The 23,349-nt window shown below is 57.2% G+C and overlaps 1 protein-coding gene across 1 annotated transcript; it reads left to right on the forward strand.

The window, feature by feature from the left end:
- The first annotated feature begins 19,068 nt into the window (after positions 1–19,068).
- On the forward strand, positions 19,069–21,113 carry CDK5R2 (cyclin dependent kinase 5 regulatory subunit 2). Its single transcript, XM_027734676.2, has one exon. The coding sequence runs from the start codon at positions 19,215–19,217 to the stop codon at positions 20,178–20,180; it is 966 nt and encodes a 321-aa protein (XP_027590477.2). The 5' UTR covers positions 19,069–19,214; the 3' UTR covers positions 20,181–21,113.
- The last annotated feature ends 2,236 nt before the right edge of the window (positions 21,114–23,349 follow it).

The following is a 23,349-nucleotide window of genomic DNA, read 5'->3' on the forward strand; positions in this document are numbered from 1 at the left end:
CATGAGTTACCCATGGCAGGTGACCTCTGCAGCAAAGTATAGTTCTAGATCAAGGCTGAATTGAGCAGGGGTGTGAGGCACTTTTGTTGCTTGACTTGGGGACCAGGAGACAGAGAGGGGATGAGGGAGGAGGTTTGTCTCTCCTCAGCCCATGCACACTTCAGGGGGTGCTCAGGCTGTGAGCAGAGCTGCAGTTGGAGTTGGTCCATATGGTTCCCAGAACCCCCTGACTCCCTATCCCTATTGCAGGCCTCCTGTTGCTGCAGTCACACAGCACTTTAGGCTTTGGGGATTCAACTCCATCCGTGCTCTTCTGGGGAGATGTCTTTTTCCACCAAGCACCTTTCTTCCCTGTGCCACTGCAAAGCTGGGGACTGGCCTGGCCCCATACTCACACCCAGTATCTCTCAGCTAGGCAGCCAGGCTCAGAAGGAGCCTGGCACTCCAGCTGCTGGCAGAGTGGCCCTCCCTTACCAGCTGTCCCACACCGGGGCTGCAAATAAACAAACATACATCCCAGCATCAAGCCCCAGCAACTCATCCCCTCCTAAAGACGTAATTATAGTGAGGCAGCTGGTGAGCAGCACTTGAAACCTGGCGTGTAAACATGGCTTTCTCCTCCACCGCACAGGCAAAAGCAACCTCCTTCAAGGGGAACAGTAATTTCAGGAGAGGGTCCACGTTTTTGCGGTGAGAGCTGTGGCCAGAGACTTTCATCTCAGCCTTTTGAAGCAGAGAAGGAATAATAGATGGCAGACGGCAACACCCCACCTTGCTGTGCTTCCTGCTCTGGGCCATTTTCCACCTCCCGGTGGGTATCTGAGTCTCCCTGCCTTTCCCAGTCCCTGGGCCAGCTGCTGGTTCCCTCTCTCTTGCCAGGTGAGGGCACAGGGAATCTCAAAGAGCTGGGCCAGGGCTGGCACCAGCCAACCAGGAGATAAAAGAACCATCTCATGCCCAGAAGGGCTGGCAGCAAGAGGCAAGAAGGGATAGCTGGGCCACATCACCACCCTGGGCCACATCACCACCCATCTCACTCCCTTGCACCACCATTTCCAGGTTTGTGGCTGCTCCAGAGCCAATGGACCAAGCGTGAGCACTCGGACACCTTAGTGATGGGCACCCTTTTAGACCAGTGAAAGAGGGGTGGCTGCTCACAATAAGAGATAACCAGAAGATCCCCGGAGATGTCAACTCTTGCCAAGTGAGCCCAGACTATCACATGAGGGATATCCCACTCTATACACAAGGAGGCTACATCACTGCAGTGTCCCCCAGTCCTGCCTCTGGCTCTCAGCTCTACGCAGAGGTCCCTTGGGTACAACAAGAGGAGAGGAGGGGTGTGGGAAGCAGAGAGCAGGGAGGCTGGGGAGGCTGCATAGATGGAAGAGGGTTGGGAGAGATGATGGAGTGAAGGAGGATTGTTCCAGTTGGGAGGGGTGGGTGCAGAAGACCCTTGTTCCTTGCTTTGTGTCCCAGCCCCTCCAGTGCTCCCCAATAGACAGCCCTGAGCACTGATGCTCCTGAGCTTTGGGCCCCTTTGCCCAAGTGCTGGCTCACCATCACCGTGCTCCTCGCTGCTCACCCAGCCTGGTGTCACCAGAAGCCTCCCATGCCGAGTCTGGCACAGCTGGGTCCCTCTGGGGAAGGAGGTGGCATGTGCCCTGCCAGCATGGAGACGAGTGCCACTCTCTCCCATGGTGCCAGCACAGTGTCCGTACAGGGAGAGGGAGGGACGTGACAGCCCACACTGCCACACCCCACAGAAATGCCAGGCTGAGCACTGGCAAGTCCAGTACCATGGAATGCCAGCTGGGCACAGCTTTCCCAGCACACGCAATGGCAATGATTTGAGAGACACTTGGTTTTGTGGGAGTGATTCCTTCTGGTCTTAACACCCAGATGTCACGTGCTGAGCTGTGCATGCTGGCAGCGAGAGGACAGAGACATGTGGAGTGGTGGCTTCCAGGCACCTCAGGCTGATTCCCTGCACACAGCCTCTGCACTGTTAGCTGAGGGCAGGCATACTATGGATGGATCAGACTATCTCAGCACACTCTGACAAGAGTGCTGACTTATGTTGGAATTGTTACTGGAAGTATTGGACACAACACGCTGCCTTATGCCCTGATGGCTTGGTGCTCTCCAATGTCCAGAGCCAGAGTGTTAAATCTACCACCCTGAACCACTTCCAGTTCAGGTAACTGCACCTGCCAGAACCCCCTTTCCTGCAATTTGAGGGCAGGGCACCATCTTTCCCTTGCTGAGTGGTAAAAGGGATGCTATTGCCTCCTGGGGATGCTCGGCCAATGCCCAACATCACCCCTGGCAGACCCAGGGGAGGTGCTGGCTGCCACATTGTGAGGTGCTGCACAGAAGATATGCATGGTCCAACTCCCCACTGACAGAACTCCTGAGAGGCACACAGGAGTTGCCAGCAGGGAATTGGTCCCCATCTCTCAGAACACTTGGGGAGCTGTGTACAGAGGAGGTAATTGTTAAATGTGGGCTGAGATAGGCTGAGCAGGGAGGGCACAAGGCCAGGGAGGTGGCAGACACCTCACCAAGACTGGCTTTGTTTACACAAGTTGAGTTTTGTTCAGTATCTCCCTGGGGTTTCATGGCTGCATGGTACCATCTCGTGCTGCTCCGGTGTCAGGGAGGTGGAGCCTTGCAAAACCTTCTCCATGAGCCATGCCTCAGTAGGACAAAGCACTGAAGGGATGGGGCATGGCAGGGCTTCCTCAGGTCTATCCCAAATGCCAATGCTAAACCTCGGTGAAACCATGGCCTCAAAAACCCTTGGGAGAGCAGTATTGGATGCAGGTGGGGGTCCTTATCTGAACCAGGGAATGATGGTCACAGCCTTGTTGTGTCCTCTGCAGGCTTTATGTGGAAGCCAGGTTGAGGGCATCAGCAGTGGTGTGGAAGCTGTAAACGCCCCCATCTTGATCATGGTCCTGACTACCAGAACAAGCATCACCTGGGGTAGATATTTTGTTCCAGATTGGCTAAAGACCAAGGCACAGGGCTGCCAAGAGCTAACAGCATCCACTGGGCCAGTCCCCACTGACCTCTGCAGTCTCCACGGACCCCTGAGGGTAGGTGAGAGATGCCCCTAGTCTGGCAGGAGGCAGGCCCTGGCTGCTGAGACAAGCTCCTTTTGCCTTCAAGCATCCAAATGCATTTTTGTGTCCACTAGAGTTGATGTCCAGATGGCTAATGGTGCTGGGACACAGCCCCATGGTGCCCATGATGCAGACCTGGCTCCCAGCCTCCCATAGTCCTTTCCACTGTCGCACGTCATGGAAGCGGAGCCTCCTGTCTTGCAGGTATAACCTGCCCTTGCCCTTGTCCCAGCTGTGCCTTGCACGCGCTGTGCTCAGCCAAGTAGCCAGGCTTTGTGTTGCTCACTGTCAGCAGCCTCCAGCCCGTGCGTCACCAGCAGACCTGGTTGCTGGTGATATCAGCTCCCTGCTTGCCAGTGCCTCAATCAAACTGGTTTCAGGACTCTCCAGCATGTCCCTGCCAACACTGCCCTGCCTTGCTGACATGCCCCCCTAAGCTGCACATCCCAGGCACCATCCTGGCCCATCCCCAGCACATCCTCTGCCATCAATCAGACACAGTGCATGTGTCTGCACCAAAACCTTGCAAAAAAAGGCAAGGACGTGGCTGGTTCACACACTTACCCTCACCAAACTGGTCTGGGGCTCAGGTTCACAGCAGCACATCTCCTCTCTCACTCTGGGTCTGTGCCCGCCAGACCCACCTGCTCCTCAGCTGTGCCCACACAGGGGAGGTCCTTGTGGTGCTCTGCTGAGCAGGGTCCTGTGCTTAAAGCCTGCCTGAGACAGGCTCCTTGCTTGGCTGCAGGGGAGTATGTCAACCACTCCAAGTTTGCCTGCCCCAAGGCTTTGCTGGCTCACATGGAATGGAGGAGAAGCATGAGGGCCTGGCTCACACTGTGCGATAGTCTCAAGGGTTACATGCAGAGGCTGCACAGCATCTCATGGCATCCAGACACCTCTCCATGCAGCTGCTGTGACACCCTGACCATCCCCAATCCTGCAGGCATGGCCCCTTGGCTCCTTCATTGCCTGCTGCTTATCTCTGCCTGGCCCCCAGAGCTGGTTCCTGAGCAGGACAGTCTGTTCTGCAGGACTCTTGCCTATTGGTCCTTCTCAACACACTCAGTCTCTGGTTTTCTGGCTGGCTGCAGGGGTGAGCAGATCTCCCTCGGCCACACAGTCCCATGCTCCCCCATAGTAAGCACTCCCAATATGAGACAACCTCCCCAGAGACACCACTGCAAAGCCCTTCATGAAAGTCATGGGGAAGGGGCAGAAAATACATCCAAGGCTGCCTTGCACTTTCCACAGCCAAATTCCACCTGGCAGAGAAGGAGCCTTGGAGAGGCTCCCTACCTGCTCGCTGCTTCGGCCACAGCTCAGCAGCTGAGCTGGCTCCCCAGCACCTGCCTCCCCCCACCCTGCAAGCCCCGGGGCAGCGTGCTAGGAGTGACAGGTGAGTTGGCAGCAACTCGGCTCCGGCACCCCTCGGCACTCCTTCAAAACCAAGCCCTTTGCACGCCGTGTTTCTGCCGTGACGAAGCGGCAGACATCAAGGAGAAGTAATTTGCTGGGATTCTTCTGGCCAGGTGTGTCCCAACGCCCACACGCTGCTCTCACCCGTGCGGACAGGAGACACGTGCTCTGATGTTTCCCGACACCCGGGCATTGCTGCTGGCTTGTGGTTTCTGGAAACACTGGTGGGGGAGGGGGGCGGGGGGGGAGGTTGGGTTGGTTTTTCTCTGAGACCTTAGATTCAATGGGTGAGTATTGGCTCAGGATTCGCCCTTCCTAGGACACAGGTCATGAGACACCAGACATGCAGGGTTTTGGAAAGATTACCAAGGCAGCTTTACTCCCTTCAGGACAAAACCATCTCGAAAGGGAGCAGCGATGCTCTGCCCTTCCCTCTGACCCACCACTATGGAGCATCCTTTGGCTTTAGGCAAGTCTTATCCTATACCCAAGCAGTTAATATCGTGAATCACTAGGTCTGCCTCCTGCTGCTGCTCCGATAGCTATTGACCTTCCTTGGTAGAGCCAGGAACAAGCCCTCTGCTCTACTTTCCATGTTTCGCTGGTCTCTGAAAATTCCTCTGAGTTTATAATTCCCAGCTGTGAAACCAAACTATTCTGTTCAATCTCTGGCATCCCATACCCCATCTAATGGCAGGGCTCTGGAGCTTGGAGCAGGGCTCAGGGAGGAGAATCTTGAGCAGGGCTGGTGTGGTGGCTTGGTTCCCCTCCATCATGGTTCCTTAGCAAGGAAATCATTCTTGGAAGCTCAGTGTTGGCTGTGCCCATTATGAAGCTGGGCTGGTGGGCCGGGCCTTGGGGACTGGGACATGCCCAGCTCCCACTGGATTAGCAGGAGCTCTGCTGGACAGTAAGCAGGGGCAGAGGGCATGTCACATCCCCAACACAGAGCATCTTGACCCAGGTGCTCCTGCCTTGCCAGCTGAAGACTCTTCACCCAGTTAGGGTTTTGGGGCCTTGGGCCAGGGCGGGCACCTCTCTCAGGAGGGTTTTCCAAGGAAGGGATGCGGAGCCTATCTTCTCAAACCATGCCTCTCCCAGCAAGGCAGACAACAGCTTCTGTTGGGATGGGCTGGGAATCTCTTCCAGCCAGCACTGCTGCAAGCTTCCCCATTGCCCAGGAAAGCCACGAGCAGATAGCCAGTGAAGGCATACATATCCCAGCATCTGGTGAAGCTCTGGCATGCTCAGCCATAGCCTGGGCCCAGTGACAGCTGGGATCAAACCAAAGTGCTGATTCGGCTGAATCCAGGCCAGGGGGGCTCCTGCTCTTGCAGCAAGCTGAGAGGCTGAGAGCGACCCAGACTTGGGGATCAGATGGCAAAGACAGCATCCCACAAGACCCCCACTCCCTGCCCAGTGCCCACTGCCCTTTATGGAGCCAGCCTAGCCTGCAGAGGAGGGGTGTTGGGGTTGGGGTCTGGGAACACCCTCTCTGTGGCTTCCCTCCTAATAATGAGGGGATGACGCTATGTGCTCTAGCTGTTCCTAAGGGAAGAATGTCCTTTCTTCCCTTGCCATGTCGCGGCCAGCTAAGTACAGGCCTCCAGCTCAGCAGCCTCCTCATGGCTTGCTGTTGCAAAGTGTACCTTCCACATCTGTCCTGAATGCTCCACAGCTGCTGGGGCTGCCCCCTCCCTTTTTCTAGCACATCAGGGCCAGGTGTCACTGAGATGGTGAGGCCAGAAATACTGGGACAGTCTGGGATGCACTGGGAGGGGATGGTGCTTCATCTCTCACAAGGAGGGGCTGGCACTGGGAATCCTTCTGCAGGTGGAGGAGGAACCCTGTGGCTGTCTGTCATGTGCCTTAGACCACTATAAAATGGTCCTGCTTATATGGTTATAGTGCTCCTCCTGATATAACTATAGGGACCACCACTTATACAGCTATAGGGGACTCCTTTATACTCTGACAGGGACCACTGAGCCAGGAAGCTGCTCAATTCATGCAGAGACCTCTTCACCTCCCCTTTCCCAGCAATAGAGATGTGGTCCCAGTTTAACAGCCCGCAGTTTCATGCGGGCAGCCTTGGGGCTGCCTTTTTGGCCCTGTCCTTGCTATGCAGGGCTCTGAATTTCTGCCATGATAAATGCTGGTGAAAACAAGCCAGGGGAGACAGCTTTCAGCACCCCGGTGAGCATGAGAGCCTCAGAGGGCAGGCAGGGATCTCCAGCACGCAGGTAGCTGCAGTGGTGAGCAGAGCGGTGTGGGGCTGACCCACCTGGGCTGCAGACAGTGTGTCCTCCACAGGTGTGCAGGCAGGTGCGTGTGCATCCACTGCCCTCTGCTGAGGAGTGCGGGCAGCTCAGTGGGGCTGAGCGTGCAGGGCTAGGGGGGCTGGACAGTCCCTGGCCACGGGCACCGGCAGCTTCCTCAGAGGCTGATTTTGCTCCCTCCATCCCACTCCGTGGGAGTAACATGACCTCTCAAGTCTCACTGGGTGCTATTTTCTGGCCCCAGTCCCCTGACCCCTGAATCTGAGCTCGTCCCCATACCACTCCCAGCCTTCCCTCCCATAGCTTTCCCAGTTTCCCGCTGAGCTTGGTCCCTCTCTTCCCTCTTCCCATTGTTTGCTTGGGGCATGTATGTGCAATTATCCATCTAGTTTTTACTTCCCCCAGCCCCAGCCAAGCAGAACCATATGAATTAATAACCAGGAGCCAGGAGGTACCAAGGAGCTGCTGGCAGCAGCCAGGTTCTGTGGGATAGTGGTGTACCTGCACAAGCCAGGTGTCAGAGCTGCCTATGCCATCCGTGCTCCATTCTGCCCTGCCCCAGAGCTGTGCGGCACTTCTTCCCAACTCTCATGCTCAACTCATATGCCAATTGATCACAGCAAGCCAGCGGGGTCTGGCCAGGCATGGCCCCTGCATGTTGCTGAGAAGGCAGGAGGGTGTCAACAGGGCCAGATTCAGCCTCTCTCTGCAGGACCTCAAATTACCTGGGGAGCTACAAGCACATGCCTTGCTGTCTGGAGGGTCTCTGGTGGGCCTAGGGTACGTTTAGCTGTCAGAGATCATGGGGAAGAGCTGCTCCTCCTCCCCACATGCCTTCTATTCCCTTGCTGCTTCTCTGTAAATGTGCCACTTAATTCAAATCCTCCAGAGGAAAGGAGTGGAATCCCTAGTTATGTCTGCACTGGTAAAACAAACAGTCCCAGGGCACTCCCAGGCACAGCAGGGGGATTGTCCCTATGGGAATTTCTAGCATTGCCCTTGTGTGATTTTTGGCTTGGGCCAGCTTGTATGGATCCAGGCAATTTTTGCTCACAGTTTAGGAGTTAGGCTTGGTCAGGGACAATCCCAGCAGGATCTAGCACACAGGCTGTCCATTTTCAGGATATGTTTCACAGCCTGGAGGTGGGCTGGTCCGTGACAGACATCCTCAGGGCCAAAGAGGACGCCTGGGTTTGTTTAATTTAGCTTAGGGCTCTAGAATATCCTTCCCAGAGGATATGGGAATGGGTATTTTGGAAATACAGCCCTATTGAACCTGGCGTGTCTGCTCCAGGCATGTGGAAGGGTCTCTGGGTAGAAGAGCTCCCAGGCAGGGGAGAGCAGTGGGACTCTTTTCTGCAGGTCTTGTGAGTCAGGGTTGGGATGAAAGTCAGGGAGAGTTTCAAGGGACTGCAGGCAGGGGAAGGGCTTGGGACAGAACCTGTGGGTGGGATAGGGTGTGAGTACATCCATCCATGACATGGGAGAGCTTCAGCCCATCTCACCCCAAACCCATCTGCCACATACATCAATAGTAATGAAGTATATTCACATACTCACATTCATAAACACTACAGTGACCCCAAAGGATTTCCATCCCAGGGTCCTGCTGGGCATCACTTGCCCTCTCCCACCAAGGCCACACAATGCTGGCAGTGTTTGCACATCTGCCGGGCCTGAGGGCGGGGGCAGGACTCACGTGTGTGTGTGTGTGTGTGTGTGTGTGTGTGTGTGTGTGTGTGTGTGCACATGCACCAGTGACGGGCAGATGCCCTTGGCGTGCCGCGTGCCTGTGTTTGCACTGCGCTTGCCATGTGCCTTTTAGGGCACGTGTGGGAACTGGCAGCTTGGTGCGGGTGCTTGGCGTGGGCAGGGGCTGTTTTGCTCAACACCTGCCTTCACCTACGGCTGCGGTTTTGATGCAGAGAAAGAGCAGGCTTTTGATGTCTGTGTGCGTGTGCTCTGCGGGTATTTCACACACGCTGTGTGCAGCCTGCATGGATGGTGTTTGCACATGCGTGTGTGTGTGCACATGTGCGAAGTGTGAGATCAGTGTCTCAGCTGGCTGCCACTCTGGCTGCTGGAATCCCTGCCTCCCAGGCCATGTTATAGATGAATACACTTGAAAGCATTTTTTCCCCCTTAGCCACCAGATTTCACTGGGAGAAGAAAAGGAACCGGGCACTTTATCTTCATTAGCAGCTGGGAGCCTCTTGGGGCGGCTTTTGTCTGGGCGATGCTCCCTCCGCCCCTGTTCTTATCCCCTTTCCTCACTCATTAGCCCTTTCCAGAGGAGAAAGGGGCTGGCTGGCAGGGTCCTGCAGCTTTGCTGTGTTCCTTTTCCTGCTGACCACCATGTCCAGCCACCCCTAGGCAGCAGGGCTGGGAGGGAAAGGGAGAGATTCCTTTTCTGGTCTGCCCTGGGAGACCCCAGAATCATTTCAGGTCCCAAGAAGCTCCTTCAGTTAGTTGCTAGCTGCTGCCACCTCTGGGTTTGGAGGTGGCTTAGGCCAGCATTGGCTCAGGGTCTGCAGGTCTGGGGAGCAGGATGGAGGGGGCTCCATGGCTAAGCCCCCACGGGAAGGGCTGCAGCTGGTGGGTCGAGGGCAGCCCTTTCTTTCTGGAGTTGCTCATCTCCGTGGGGCGGGAGGGGGGGAAGCAGTCATGCCCACATCCATTAATACCCAGTAACCATGACAACTGCTGTGGAGCTTGATCATCCTGTCCCCAGGCCAGCCACCACAGGGTTCCTCTCAGAGGGGTCTCAGGACAGCAGCTTTCCTTGAATCACTGCTACCTAGGGGGTGGTCTGTAGACTGCACATTGCCCCACTGCCAAGGCCTGCAGCAGTTTGGAGGGCATACATCACCACTCCTCGTGCCAGGGCATCCCCAGGCAGGGCCAGGGCTGCTGCTGACAGGAATTGGGGCAGGATGCTGAGGCCACCATGGCTGTGGGGAGCGCTTTGAGGAAGGACAGGGGCAGATGCAGTTGCTGCTCCCCTCCTGCAAGCCTAGATGCTGGAGGTTCAGCGAGACAGTGAGGTAGGGGTGTTGGGGGCAGACTGCCTTAGGTAACATTCCTTCTCACTTTAAAGGAGCCATAAATCACTCATTCTTTATTAAAAGCTCTGCCTGACCAGGAGAGAAATGTCAGGAATATAAATCAACTCCACTGCTCTCTTGCAAGGGTCCTAGCTTGCCAAGAACTGCCCCCTCCACCGTCCCCAGGTAGGGCACAGCATAGCCATGCTGTGAGGTTGTAAGGAATAAAAGTAGGGTCTCTCCAGGTGGCATGGGCTTGAACCCTCTGTTTCCCCCTGCTCCTCAGGGCTGCAGGGAAACTGGGCAGTGCCCTGGCCAGGCAGGTGCAGGGATGCCACAGAAGTGCCCATGCAGCACGTGGACACAGAGCAGCCCCTCCTCGGGCCCCTCCTTGGGGGAGATCCACTGCCACCTGGCTGGCAGTGAGAAGGGCTGGCCTTCCCCAAACACACAGCCTTTGCTTAGGAACTGAAAGACCCCAGCTGAAGCCAAACACTCCCTACAAAGCTCCTGATATCCTGCAACTGGCAAGGATTTTGCCCTAAAAGATGGGGACTGGCCCCATTTTGTAGTTCCTGCCCGCCCCAGGAGCAGGGCTGGGGGATGGGGAGTTCAGCAGGTGGTAAAATACCCCATCCCAAGCCCAAGGACAAGCTGTACAGGGCCGGGTGCCCATGCCCGCCTCTTGTCTGCACAGAGGCAGGGGGATAGAGGTAGGTGAGAGCCTGAGCAGGAAGAGGACTCGCTTACACAACATTAAAGCAGCAGCCGGCACTGAGGTAGCTGCGCTTGCCTCTCTGTCTCCTGTTTTTCCAGTTAGATGCATGGCTTAATATAGCAGCACTTATGTTGTAAAACATTTGCTCATAAAACAGAGAGGATGTGCTGTGTGGGAGCGTGCGCAAGCCAATCCCCAGCTGCTTTTTGATGTCAGCTTGGAAATTGCAGCGTCCTGGCAACAGCTGCTTGCTGGGGTTTACGTGCAGCAGGGCCAAACCTGCCCCGGGTGTAAGCCTGCAGTGATCTTTGCATGAGCCTGGTGGGTTTCCATCAGTTCCAGGGTACAAGGGGGTGCTGGGGGAGGTGTGTGCAAACCACCAGCAGATCTCAGCCCACACCTGGTACCACAGAGCTGGTGCCGTGGGAGCCTTTCTTACTGAAATGAAAAGCAGGTATGACAAAATTCAGAGCCCAAGGGAAGGGCAGCGACCACCAGTATTGGCACTGCAAGTACTGGCTGTGCATGCTGAGGAGGAAACAAATGTTTCTGGCCGGGTCTCCCTGCAAGCTCAGCTCCATCAGCTGTGTTGGTGGGAGGAATCACTGCCTTGGCTGCTCCCAACAGCACTGGCCTTTCTCAAATGACTTCGCCAGAGGGGGAGCAGGCCGATAAAGAAAGTTCGTCAGGCAAAATCAGGCCAGGCTCAGGCAGTTTGCTCACAGTCAGGCTTCCACATGTGGGAAGGCTGAGCGCTGAGGGCTTCATCCTGCGCAGAGGCAAGGACTTGGCAGGTTGGACTAGGCAGCCAAGGATAGCTTCCTATCTCAGTCTAGGCCTCAGCTGAAGAGGGAATGGGCTGGGAGGGAAAGAAAGAAGGCAATGGGAAAGGAGCTGGGATCTTTTTGCTTGAGAACCTGCTGGGACTCTTCCATCAAAGGGAAGGAAGCCCTAAGCCCAGGGCCACAGGCTTTCATGAACCACTTGCTGCAAACCCCAGCCCCCATGAGACTGTTTATCCTGGCATGGGAGAGCCCATAATCCGCAGCCCTGAGCCAGCCTGCGGAACATAACTTTCCTCCCTGCTGCAGCCCCAGCAGCAGGCCTGTGACAGCTCTCCAGGGCCATGATCAGACCCCACACATCGTCCCCGGAGCAGCTGAGCGTACAGGGCACAGGGATCTTGGGGTCCCATCTCAGCTACTCGCAAACCTGAAAGCAGGTCCCAGCCCAAGGGCAAGGGGACACGAGCAGTACTGGGAGCTTGTCACCACGGCTGGCTGGCACCCCCAAAGGGTCTGACCTCTCAAGTGTCTCTCCCAGCTGATCTGACCCAAGGTACCCTGCAGTTTCCCACGTTCCCTCCTGCCTGCCACCCGTCATATTTTGCATTTCTCCCTCTATCTTATCTCCCTGCTGGCTCACCCCTTTGCAGCTGGTCTCTTGTTTTCCCTCTGCCCTCTCCCTCGCTCCTTGGCCTCACCTGCTCCAGCTCCAGCCCAGCTTCCGTGCTGAAGGACCTCGAGGCAGGTCCCTGATAAGGGCCAGACCAAACAAGAACCTTTTGTGCTGTGCTGAGCTCATTCACAGGAACCGGGTGAAGACCTGGCCTGGGCAGAGTAAAGAGCGATGCATGGAGGGACCAAGTAGTTCAGTGCCTCCATGTGGTGCCAGACATGCAGCACAATCCTGCCTCAGTTTCCACACTTCTCTGAAAATCTTTCCTCTGCCCCTGCTCACAGCAGCATCTGTCCCTCAAGCAGGGGAGGGAGAAGGGCCCATGACGTGGGCTGAGCTGGGGAGGGAGGGCACATGTCCTGCTGAGAGGTGCTGTCAGTGCTGAGTCCTGTGTGCATAGGGGGCCTGGCAGCCAGCAAGTGCAGGGAATAAAATTCTCCTCCCTCCCAGCCCATTGCTGGGTTAATATTCCCTCTAACGACAGACGGCTCCTTTTATCCTCTCTCATGCTCCTGCCTGTGATTTAATCTTGGAACAAGCCATGATTATTTCCTGTACAGCTGCCTCCCTCACTTCCACCACAGACCAAGCTTGACAGCATCTCACCAGGCAAGGAGCAGACTCTCCTTCAGGCCCCCAGCCTGGCCATGGCTGAAGGCAGAGAGACCCTCTCCAGCATCCTGTGTTCCCAGTCCTACACTAGGGGTGCCATGGGAAGAGGAGGGACAGACTGACAGGAACCCTCCATGGGGCTGACAAGCATCAGGGAAGAAAGGGTGATAGGGAAGGTGGCCAATTGCTTGACTAGGTGATCTTCCAGGTCCCAGCTTCATGGGGTAGATCTAGGGCTGTGAGAGGAGTCTAGTGGGTCTCAGATTGGTTCTTGGGAGTTATCACGGTATTAGCATAGAAACACCTACCCCTGGATCCCTCAAAGCCAAGGTAGAAGGCAGCTGGATGTCAGGCTGCCAGTCCTTGGCTCAGGGCTGCTGAGGACTGGCAAAGGCAGGATCTTCTCCCAGAGAGAGTGAGATGGATTTACCCTCATAGTCCTTTCCATCTCACAGGGCTTCAGCGCTTGAGCAGGTGCACATCAAGCTCAGGACCACAGGGCACACAGCCTGGAATCCTCCATCAATGGTGACAGCAGAGGTGATGGCATGGCCTGCAGCAGCTCCAGAGGGCCAGGGACCCTTGGGCACCCACACACAACTAGAACAGGTAAGATCTGCTTTACATGGAGACCTTGGCAGGAACTGGGACTGACTCCATCCTCATGTGTGCAGTGAATGCAGTCAGCCCCAAGCACTGTAAAACCACGAGGCCAGAACACCACTGTGTTCTGACAATCTCCTGAGTTCCCTTGTGTGGCTGTTGGGAAGAATACTTCCAAAATACTGGATCAACATCCACTGTCTACCTGTAAGCAGGCAACTTCACTGTGCTGGTGGCCAAGCAGGGCTAGAGGGGGTCAACACTTGTCGCCAGAGCATGTGTACACGGCATGCATGCTTGTCCTTTATGCGTGCACTACCTGGAGGGCTGGGGAAAGCCAAGATCCCTCCTTGCCAGGACAGGAAAAAGAAGCAGGAGACCAGGGCTGGCCCAGGGCCACCCCAGCAGCATCAAAACGTGGGGTGCAGCTCCACCTGGTGGACAGCGAGGCCCCCCAAAGTGCCACCAAGACCCTTTGGCCACCACACGGAGACTGGGTGCCCCAAGCTGGACTTTATGGCTCTGCCTTCCCTGTCACCATTAGGAACCAGGGGATGCAGCCTCGCCCCGGAGCTTGGGATGCTCCAGCACGTGGGGATGCTGAGGCAGCGTCAGCATGTAGATATACACGCTACTGCACGTGCCCAGATGCATCTGCACATGCACAGAGCCTTGGCAGAGAGCACCAGGAGAGTGCAGAGCCAGCTGTGCCCCCACAACCTGCCCTTTGCGTGCTGAGCATCCCATGTGCCTGCAGGAGAGGTTAAATGAAGGCAGCTGCCTGCCTGCCAGATGGAAGCAATCCCGAGGGACTGGATTGCTCAGCTCCTGCCAGCCAGGGACGTATAGGAAGAATTCTGACCTGGAAACTAGGGGTTCTGTGCTAAGCACCCAGCATCCTACATGATCCTGGATAAATTCTTCCTGATCGCCACGGAGGAGTACTTGCACAGATGCTTTCCTTGCCCCGTGCTTTTCCCTCTGTCCTTTCTCCCCTGCTCGGGGACGCTCCTCGCACACAGCGTCCCGTTGCATCCCTTCCATCCCAGCACAGAGACTGCCAGTCTCTGTGAGTCTCACTCACAGTCCTTTCACTGCCAGGAGGCTCCAGAGATGCCCCCTGCTTCTGCGCAGGCTGGGAGCTGCCGCACAGGTGGGTGATGGGTAGCGGGGAGGAATCACTGTCACCAGAAGGGAAACCAGACGCTTTTCCTCAGACCAGTGGCAGCTTTCCACAGCTATGCCAGTGCCCCGACAGCCAGTCTCCCCAAAGCGGAGGTAGGCAAAGAACTGTGGTAATGGGCCGGGCACAGAGACGCTGGAGAAACAACGTGAAGATGGGGAGGGGACTCTGCGCAGCGCCAGACCCGCCCGAGGAGCTCCGGGGGCGGCTGCCGCGAGAGGGCAGCACAGCCCCGGCCCCCGGCACCCCCGAGCCGCCACCCCGGCGGGCAGCGCAGGGGCTCGCTCAGCCCCGCCTCACCCCTTCGGGGGGTCCAGCGCAGAGACCACCCGCCACCTTCCCGTGCTCGGCTGGCTCATGGAGCCCGAATTGGCTGCAGGGGGTATAACTGGCACCTTCGTCAATCTCTACCACCCTGTGGCTGTGTGGGTTTTCTCCTGCCACAAGACCCCAGGGATGTGCTGGCAGGCATTTAAGCAGCCCGTGGCTATACTTGAGACATCCCAGTTATTCCTTCCTGTTCTACTCAGCGCTGAGACCTTCTTCCCCAAAGGCTTTAATGCCAGCAGTCCTGGAAGGGATGTCTGCTGAAAGCAGAGCCCTAACAGCAATCAATCCACATCCTCACCCCAGTGCCAGTGAATACCCCCTTGCCTCTCCCACCAGAAGCCAGGAGCTAACCAGTGCCAGGACCCATCTCTCTGGTCATGGACTGGGAAGCAGAGATGTGTTTCCATGTGGATTCAAGGCCTGGCTCTGCCTTGCATGTTTTCCACCCAGAGAAGCTGTTTCTTCAGCTCTCTGAGCCATTCCCATCACTGCCGTTCAGCAAATGGCAAGACAAAAATAGCTTCTCTCCAGGGGCTGCAACAGGGCTGCTTGATTTGACTGTGCTCTGCTCCACTCTGCTGTGCAAACCCAGGGCTGACTTCGAAGCAGGGGCTGCACAAGCTCCTCCAGCCACCTCAGGTAGGCATTGCTTCCCACCCTGAGCCACACTAAGTAGGTATCACAGGGTAAGCTTCGGTGTCTATGTAGCCACAGCTGTAGCCCCCCACCCTTGAGAGCTGGGAAGGGGACAGGTGTAGGGGGAAAGCACAGAAGCACAAGCAGGTTTCTCCTCCCTGAGCACTGCAGACAACCTGCCAGCCAGGTCCTCTGTGGCTTCCCAGCCCCAGGGCTCCCAGCGCAGCAGGAGCTCTGCCAGAAGCTGTTGCACAGGATGGGGAGGGGGAGCACCAGAGCTGTCAGAACCACTCACTGAGAGATATACCGAGACTGTGAGCTCTGTCTCCATGGGTAAAGCAGTGCAGGAGCTGGCTGGCCAGCTGCTGCCAAGGAGACAGTCCTTTTCCCTGCCTGTCTTTGCCAGTGCAGACAGACCACGACACAGCAAGTGAGCTATTAAAGAGCAGCTCTAGCCAGCCAGCAAACACATGCTCATTCATCATTCTGGAGCAGGCAGGGGGACGTGCCAACTGCTTTCAGCCAGGACCCATCACAAAGCCCGTGTCCAATAGTCCAGCATCCTGGAAGGGAGCTGGGGTCAGACTAGGGAGCCCTGGACCCTCCAAAATGCCTTTTCTTGTCACGAGGGTGCTGGGAGAGCTGCTCTGCCCCAGGCTGGGAACTTGTGCATTTCTGAGACAGAGCCTCAGCATGGCAACATCATGCCAGAGACAAGAAACCATCCCTTTGTTGGTGCTAGCATGTAGCTGAAGTATGTGTTGCTCTGGCTAGAGTGACCCTTAGTGACAGAGTACCTGTGTACACCAGCAGTGTCCCCAAAAAGCCACAGCACCAGCAGCTGAAGATTTGGCTAAGGCCAGAAGTCTGAGAGATTTGAGACCAAGTATGGCTGGAGCCCTACTTCTTTCCTCCCTTGCATCCAAAGGCATGTCATTCTTGCTGCCTGAGGTGGGAAACGCAATTCCCTGGGGAAGGGAAATGCTGCCCTCTCCTCCTGCTTTGTGCCTTTCCCTGCCAGCTGACCATTTACAACCAAGAAAGAGGCCAAGCAGAGATGGCCCCAAGGATGTACTTTGTGCTATATCATTGCCTGCCAGCCCTGGGGCTTGAGCCTGAAGAGTAAAACTAAAGAGTGGGGAAAAGATCCTCCTCTTTCACATGGAAGTGAAGCTGCCTCCCATGTAAGCTGCAAAGCTGCTTCTTTACCCACATAAGAAAGATCCTGCTGTCCTTGTAGGGCTTGGGTAATTCCATAGTGCTTGCAGGAAGCCCTTGCCGCTGTCAGCAATGCTGTCTTGGAGAACAACCTTCTCTACCCCAGAGCTGCTGCCACAGCAGGACACAAGCTGCAGGCAAGAAGGGAATAATGCACTGAAGCACTCCTCCTGCTCATAGCTGAGGCCTCAAGCTGCAGCACTGAGCAGCTCTGGGCTGGATTTTTAAACAGACTTCAGCCAAATCTCCCCTCCTGGAAGTGGTAGGAGGTGCATACACACACCAAGCTGTGCAGTTCAATAACCACAAGCCCAGCTGAGGGAGGCAGGGAAACTCTCTGGCCTCTGCTGTGAAGCCCATCACTATCAAATATGAGTAGTCTTTCTGCATGAGTTCATGGAAGCCAATTTGGGAGATCTCACACAAGGTGGGGGTGGCTTCATGTGTTTCAGATGAAGCAATCTGACACCAATTTCACTTCAGCAGGAGAAAGCAGTATGCAGAAAGGCCTCTGCTTCCTCACCTGCAAAATTCAGCTGTGGGTTTCTCATGAGACCATGTTTGCACACCACAAAATCCTCAAACATGTAAAGAGAGCAAAGACAAGCTCCTTCCCATCCCCTCCCTAGGGCTCCTCCATCTTCTCAGCTAGGTTGAAACCAGCTATGTATATCTGACAGTGCTGACTTAATCGTTGTCAGGAACCTTGTCCTGATTTTCTTTGTCTGTATTTATACCCCTTTACCAAATCCTCCTGGTTACTTAGCCCAGTCTAAGCTGGCCTTGAGCAGATGGTGCTGGCCCAAATCCACTCGGTTCTGGCCACTTCCAAAGCACACCTTTCCGTCTGAAGGTCTGTGTGCACACGTGCCTGTCCTTTGCAGAACCTACTGCAGGGATGGTGGCTGACCACAGTGCAGAATATGTGGGAATGCGACTTTGCCACTCTTCCCTGCCAAGGCACAGAGGGCATAGCCTCTGTTCTGCCCTTAGATGTGGCAAGTCAGCCCCAAGCATCAGGAGGCCAGTGTAGAAGCCTGAAATATGGCTCTGAGTCTGTGCTTTCATTGCAAACACTTCCAGCATCAGCAGTGCAGGAGGAAGCAGGGGGCTGGCTTAGCTCCTCCCTGTTGATAATTCATTACCGCCTGTTAGCCTGGATCCATCCGGCAGAACTACATCCTGGCAACGACGTGTTCATTTCACACATAAAATGCTGTATCAAAATGCGTCATTTAGACATTCTCCCTGAAACCTTTCCCAGCTGTCTCTCCCAATGCTTTATATGCAGGAGCAGTCCCTGCAATTGGGGCATTTTGTTCCTAATGGATGCCTGGCACCCATTGTAGAAACCAGGGCTGCAGGATCCGTGATGCAGCTCATGAGAAATACAGGGGGGATCTTCCTGCGAGGAACAGAGAGGCAGCAAGCAGAGGGTGCAGGTTTCATCTATGGAATGCTCATATTCATAGAGGGAGAAACAGCATCTATGCACGTGCATGTGGCTGGTTTATCACACCGCTTGCAATGAAGCAGAAGTGCAGCATCCCTTCCCTCCTCCCCTGAAGGTCTGGGAGCCCTGACCAGCAGGGCTGGATGGACTTGCCTTGGGAACATGGAGGAGGTCCCTTCCCCTTTCTCCAAGGTCCCTCACTTTGGTCTGATGCTGGTGACTGTCAGCCTGGTGGTAAATCTCCCTTCCACGGCTGAGTGGGAAGAGGCAGGGTGGGTGGGGGACTCCATGCTTGCACAGCAGGTGCTGGGGGTGTTCCCCCAAGGCTGGGTGCCTTCTGACTCCCTGCAGAGCTGTTCCCAGGGTCAAGCTGGTTCTCAGGAGAGATGAGGCTTGCCCACCAAGCCTACACCTTTCATGTTGGCTGCCGAGTCATAGACAGCCTTCCACCTACCCCAAGCCTCTAGCTGCCCTTTGAGCATATGTTCACAGTCTTCTTGATCTTCACCCCTTCTTTTCACCTCTGCTCTTTTCTGGTATTTCCAGGGGCTCTTCTTCCCCACTGTGTTCCCCAAGTACCATTGGAGCAGAGAGCTCTGCTGGTCTGGGAAGGTTCATCTTTTCCCTTGAAAGAACATAGAACAGGACTTCGCAAGAACAGCCGAGTTCACAAGCCCTCCCTAGACCCCTCCTGTGCCCACTGTCCTCTGGGCTTCCCCAGGAGCCACCGCACGTCCCCCACGCAAAGGGCTGGGGGGCTGCGACAGCATCGCAGATCCCAACCCGCCCCCCTGCCCTGGCGGGAGCACTGGGCGAGCCCCCGATCGGTGAAGGTCACGCCGGGGCGGCGGCCGCCGGGCAAAGCCGCGCCGTGCTCTGCCCCCGCCACCGCCCACCGGCGAGGGGGCGGGCACACCGGGGCCTCGTGCGGCGGCGATTGGCTGTCGGCGGGGAGGCGGGGAGCGGCGGGGCCGCGTCTGGCTGCAGCGGCGGGCGCGGAGCCCAGAGCGGGCGCGGCGGAGCATCTTCGGGTACCGCGGCCCCGGTGTGGGCCGCCTCCCCCGCAGGCCCCGGCCTCCTATGGGCGGTGCCGGCGCCCCGGCCCCTGCACGCCCGTCTCGCTCGGCGTTAGCATGGGCACGGTGCTCTCCCTCTCCCCCGCCGCCTCCTCAGGCAAGGGCGGCGGCGGCGGCGGGGGGCTGCTGGCCGACAAGGCGCCGGGAAGGGTGCCGGGCAAGGGCGAGAGCCGGCTGAAGCGCCCCGGCGTGCTCATCTCGGCGCTCACCTGGAAGAGGCTGGTGGCCGCCTCGGCCAAGAAGAAGAAGAGCACCAAGAAGGTGACACCGAAGCCCGGCGGCGGGGCCCCGGGGGGGCCCCCGGGCCAGCCTGACCCGCTGGTGGTGCAGCGAAACCGCGAGAACTTGCGCAAGTCGGTGGTGGGGCCGGCCGACGGCGCCAAGCAGGGCCCGCTAGCCGTGCCGGTACCCACCGTGCCCTCGGCGCCGCAGGAGTTGCACCCGGGCTCCGGCGGGGGAAAGCCGCCGCCGCCACCGCCGCCGGTCGGCGGCCGCCCCCCAGGGTCCCCGCGCCGCGTGGTGGTGCAGGCATCCACCGGCGAGCTGCTGCGCTGCTTGGGGGACTTCGTGTGCCGCCGCTGCTACCGCCTGAAGGAGCTGAGCCCCGGCGAGCTCATCTCCTGGTTCCGCAGCGTGGACCGCTCGCTGCTGCTGCAGGGCTGGCAGGACCAGGGCTTCATCACCCCGGCCAACCTGGTGTTCGTCTACCTGCTGTGCCGGGAAGCGCTGCGGGGCGAAGACATCGGGAGCCAGGCCGAGCTGCAGGCCGCCTTCCTCACCTGCCTCTATCTTGCCTACTCCTACATGGGCAACGAGATCTCCTACCCGCTCAAGCCCTTCCTGGTGGAGGGCGACAAGGGGCGCTTCTGGGAGCGCTGCCTGGGTATCATCCAGCGCCTCAGCGCCAAGATGCTGCGAATCAACGCGGACCCGCACTACTTCACGCAACTCTTCCAGGACCTCAAGAGCGAGGGCGAGGGCGGAGACGGGTCCAAGCACTGGACGATCAGCCTGGACCGTTAGGGAGGTACCAGGCCCCCGGGGCCGGAAGGGGCCGCGCACCGAGGGGCGGGGGAGGAGAAGGACTGTCGGATTCCCCATCCTCCCCCCGCATCCTCCTCGCCTTCCCCCCTCCCCGGCCGCCAGCTCCACAGAGACGCTACTTGGACCCTCCCTGCTCCGGATCCTGCCGCCCCCCTCCCGCGCTTCCGACCCCAGATGGGGGCTGCGCTCTGGAACACCGAGGCGGCGGCGAAGACCGAGGAGGGGGAGTGGTGTCTCTCCCGCCTGCGCGATGGAGGGGGGAAGGCTGCGGAGGAGCGGAGGCTCCTTGGATGCGTTTTCTCTAGAAAAAAAAAGGGGTGAAAAAATGGATGTGAGGGTCTGGGGCAGGAGTGGTCGAGAGGCCTTGGGGGTGCGGCGGGTGCCTCTGGCAGAGGGTGCATGTGAACGAGCTCCCCGGCGCGGACAGAGCCGCCCTGCCGTGCTCCCGGTGCTGTCCGTGGTGCTGGAGCTGCCGCGCCTGAGCAGACAAAGGCGGGAGGGCAGGGTTACGGGCAAGGCTGGGGGGTGGGTTCTGTGTGATGAGCGATGCCTTCCCCCCCCCCCCCCCCCCCCCCCGCCCACGTGGGGGGATATGGGCCCCCCTGAGCATGGGCGACGGTGCCCCTCACCCCGCGGGAGCCGCCCGCATGCCTCTTTGTTCGAGCCGCTGGGGGTGGCGCCCACGCCCCTCCGCGCGGGTAATTCCTCCCCCCGCCCCCCGGTGCGCCTCCCCAAACAAGGGGTTATGCCTCCCCCAACCTTGGCTTGCTGCGAGTAAAGGGGTCTGTGCCAGAGGAGGCCTAGGGAGCCCAGGCGGAGGGGGTCTGTTATGGGAGGGGGGGGGGTCCCCTCTCCTCTTGCTTTGCTTCACTGGAGAATAAAGAGGTGGCCTGGATGGGCCTGGTGATGGCTCCTGGACTTGCTGGGCTGTGGGGTGCAAGTGGGATTGGGGGGGCACCCCAAGCTCCTAGTCATGCCCCCTCTCCTCCCCAAGAGGGATGGGAGGGACCTGATTCTCAAAGCAGGTTTTACTACCCAGTGTGAGTTGGGGGTCAGAATTTCACCCCTGTTGTGCCCAAGGCCAGTTGTGGTCCACCTGAGTGTCTCTTGGTTCCTTGTGAGCTCTCCTGGCCTTCTCCATTCCAGATGGAAATGCCTGATGCCTGTCTGCTGCTCTGGATTTAAATAGGATGCCACATTTCATGTCACCTCCATATTTTGGTTTTTTTTAGTTTTATTTTTCCTAAAGCTACCCCCACCTCCCCCTTCCTCCCTGTCTCTGCAGGGCTGGGCTCCCTTCCCTGGCAGCAGCAGGCTGTGGGAGCTGTGCTGCTAGCCCTGTTACCAGCTCTGTGCTTTTGCAGACCCCCAGGGAGAGGGGTGGAGAAGGGGAAGGCTTTGCTTTTCTCGTAGCTGGTTGCTATGCTTCAGGCTACTGAATTTGCTGGGGCTTCTTTAGCAGGATCTGCACCACATATTCTCCGAGGTCTGCATCCAGTGCTTCCCAGCCCCTCTGAGCCAGGCATTCAGGCTCCCCTTAGCTGGGAAGAGCTGTGCTGGCTCTGCAGGTCATGGAGGGTAAGCTGGATTCTCTCTACCTTTGTGTGCATCAGCAGAGCTGCTAATTAGGCCCAATCTGGCTCATTCAGGCAAAGCTGTGCTGCCAGGAAGACAGCACAGATGTCATCATGGGGGCTGACCTGGCAGGGTGCTGTGCAAGGCTTTTCCATGGCTGTGTAAACCCACCAAGACCAGTGCTTCCCCCCTTCTGCCTCTCCTAATGGGTGCTGTTGTTCCTGCCTGTAGATTGACATTCATGTGACCTTGTGGTGAGCTGTCTGGGCCACAATGCACTCAACCCACCCCAAATTTGACTATATCTGCATCTTGTCCTGAGGAAGGTAGCTCTGGCTTAAAGAGGTGGAATTGAACCCTCAAAACTCCTATGAGGCTGCTGGGAGAGCCCTGACTCTCCCCTATCAGCATTTTGCAGAGAGGAAAACTGAGGCACAGTGAGGTGAATGCAGGAAGGTCTGCTGCATCGCAGGGTAACACCTGAGCCTGTGGTGCTGGCAGTCTCTACCCTGAGCTGTGGGTGTTTGTTCAGTGACTCCCCTACCCCTAGGTGAGGGGCTTTATAGAGCCTTGTCTCTAGAGCTGAACAACCTGCTAGCACTGGTGAGGGTTTCCCACCCTGCAGATCTCCTTAGCGATACAAGATATTTCAGCTTCAAGCCCCAGCCGTTTAAAATGTTTCCAGCTGCAGCGAGGCCATGTCTTTCCCCTCCTCCCTTGTGTTTCATTGATTAAGAGTGCTAGGCCTCATTGGGGGATTTAGGAAGAGCTAATTGCAGACTGGTAATTGAAGACAGCTTGGAGTCTCTGGAAATGTCAAGGAATGAGAGACGAACTTAGATGCTCCCCTGCATTTAAATATGCATCATTGGCTCAGCCAGAGCCTTACTGAGGAGAGGGAGATGTGTCTGGATCTTGTACAGCTGCTGGGGGAACCAAGGCAGGTGGAGCACTCACCTTACCTTGCCTGGGAGCCTTCTGCTCCCACCAGGGCAAAGAGGAGGTGGGGAGGGAACACAAGCAAGGATGAGTAGTGGGGGTGGGAATTCTCAGACAGGCTTGGGAGCTTAGCATTTTCCCCTCTTAAAAATTGTGTGTTTAACCTGCCAGACCCCTGTGCTCCTGCATGATGGATGATCTGGACTCAGGAGCCAGCTATTGGGCAGCAGTAAGGGGGATGGATAGAGCTTGTCCCCAGCCTTGTGATCCCTTCAGCCACCAGTGCTCCCTGAGGAGCATTAAGGGACTAGGAAGCCCCCGTGCTGCCAGCTGCAGAGCCCATCAGTGTCTGGGATTGCAGGGATGGGAGATTCACGTTGGGTTTGGGACTCAGAGGTAGAGCAGCAGGGCCAAGTCAGTGATCAATCACCACAGAAATCCAGGTGAGGGATCCCAGTACTTTCCTAGTTTGAAATCCCTCCAGCAGCAACACATCTCCTCTCTGTGCCTCACAGTGGATGCCCCATCTGCTCCAACATACGTTGCAGCAGGGTAGGTGGACACAAGCTGCATGGTGCAGCCTGCAGTGGGTTCAGAACCTTCTGCCCCAAGAAGGTCTCTTCTCAGGCCATAG

The sequence above is a fragment of the Pipra filicauda genome, unplaced genomic scaffold (assembly GCF_003945595.2).
Source record: "Pipra filicauda isolate LSUMZ 115617 unplaced genomic scaffold, ASM394559v2 scaffold241_size1546129_pilon, whole genome shotgun sequence".
NCBI classification, from domain to species: domain Eukaryota; kingdom Metazoa; phylum Chordata; class Aves; order Passeriformes; family Pipridae; genus Pipra; species Pipra filicauda.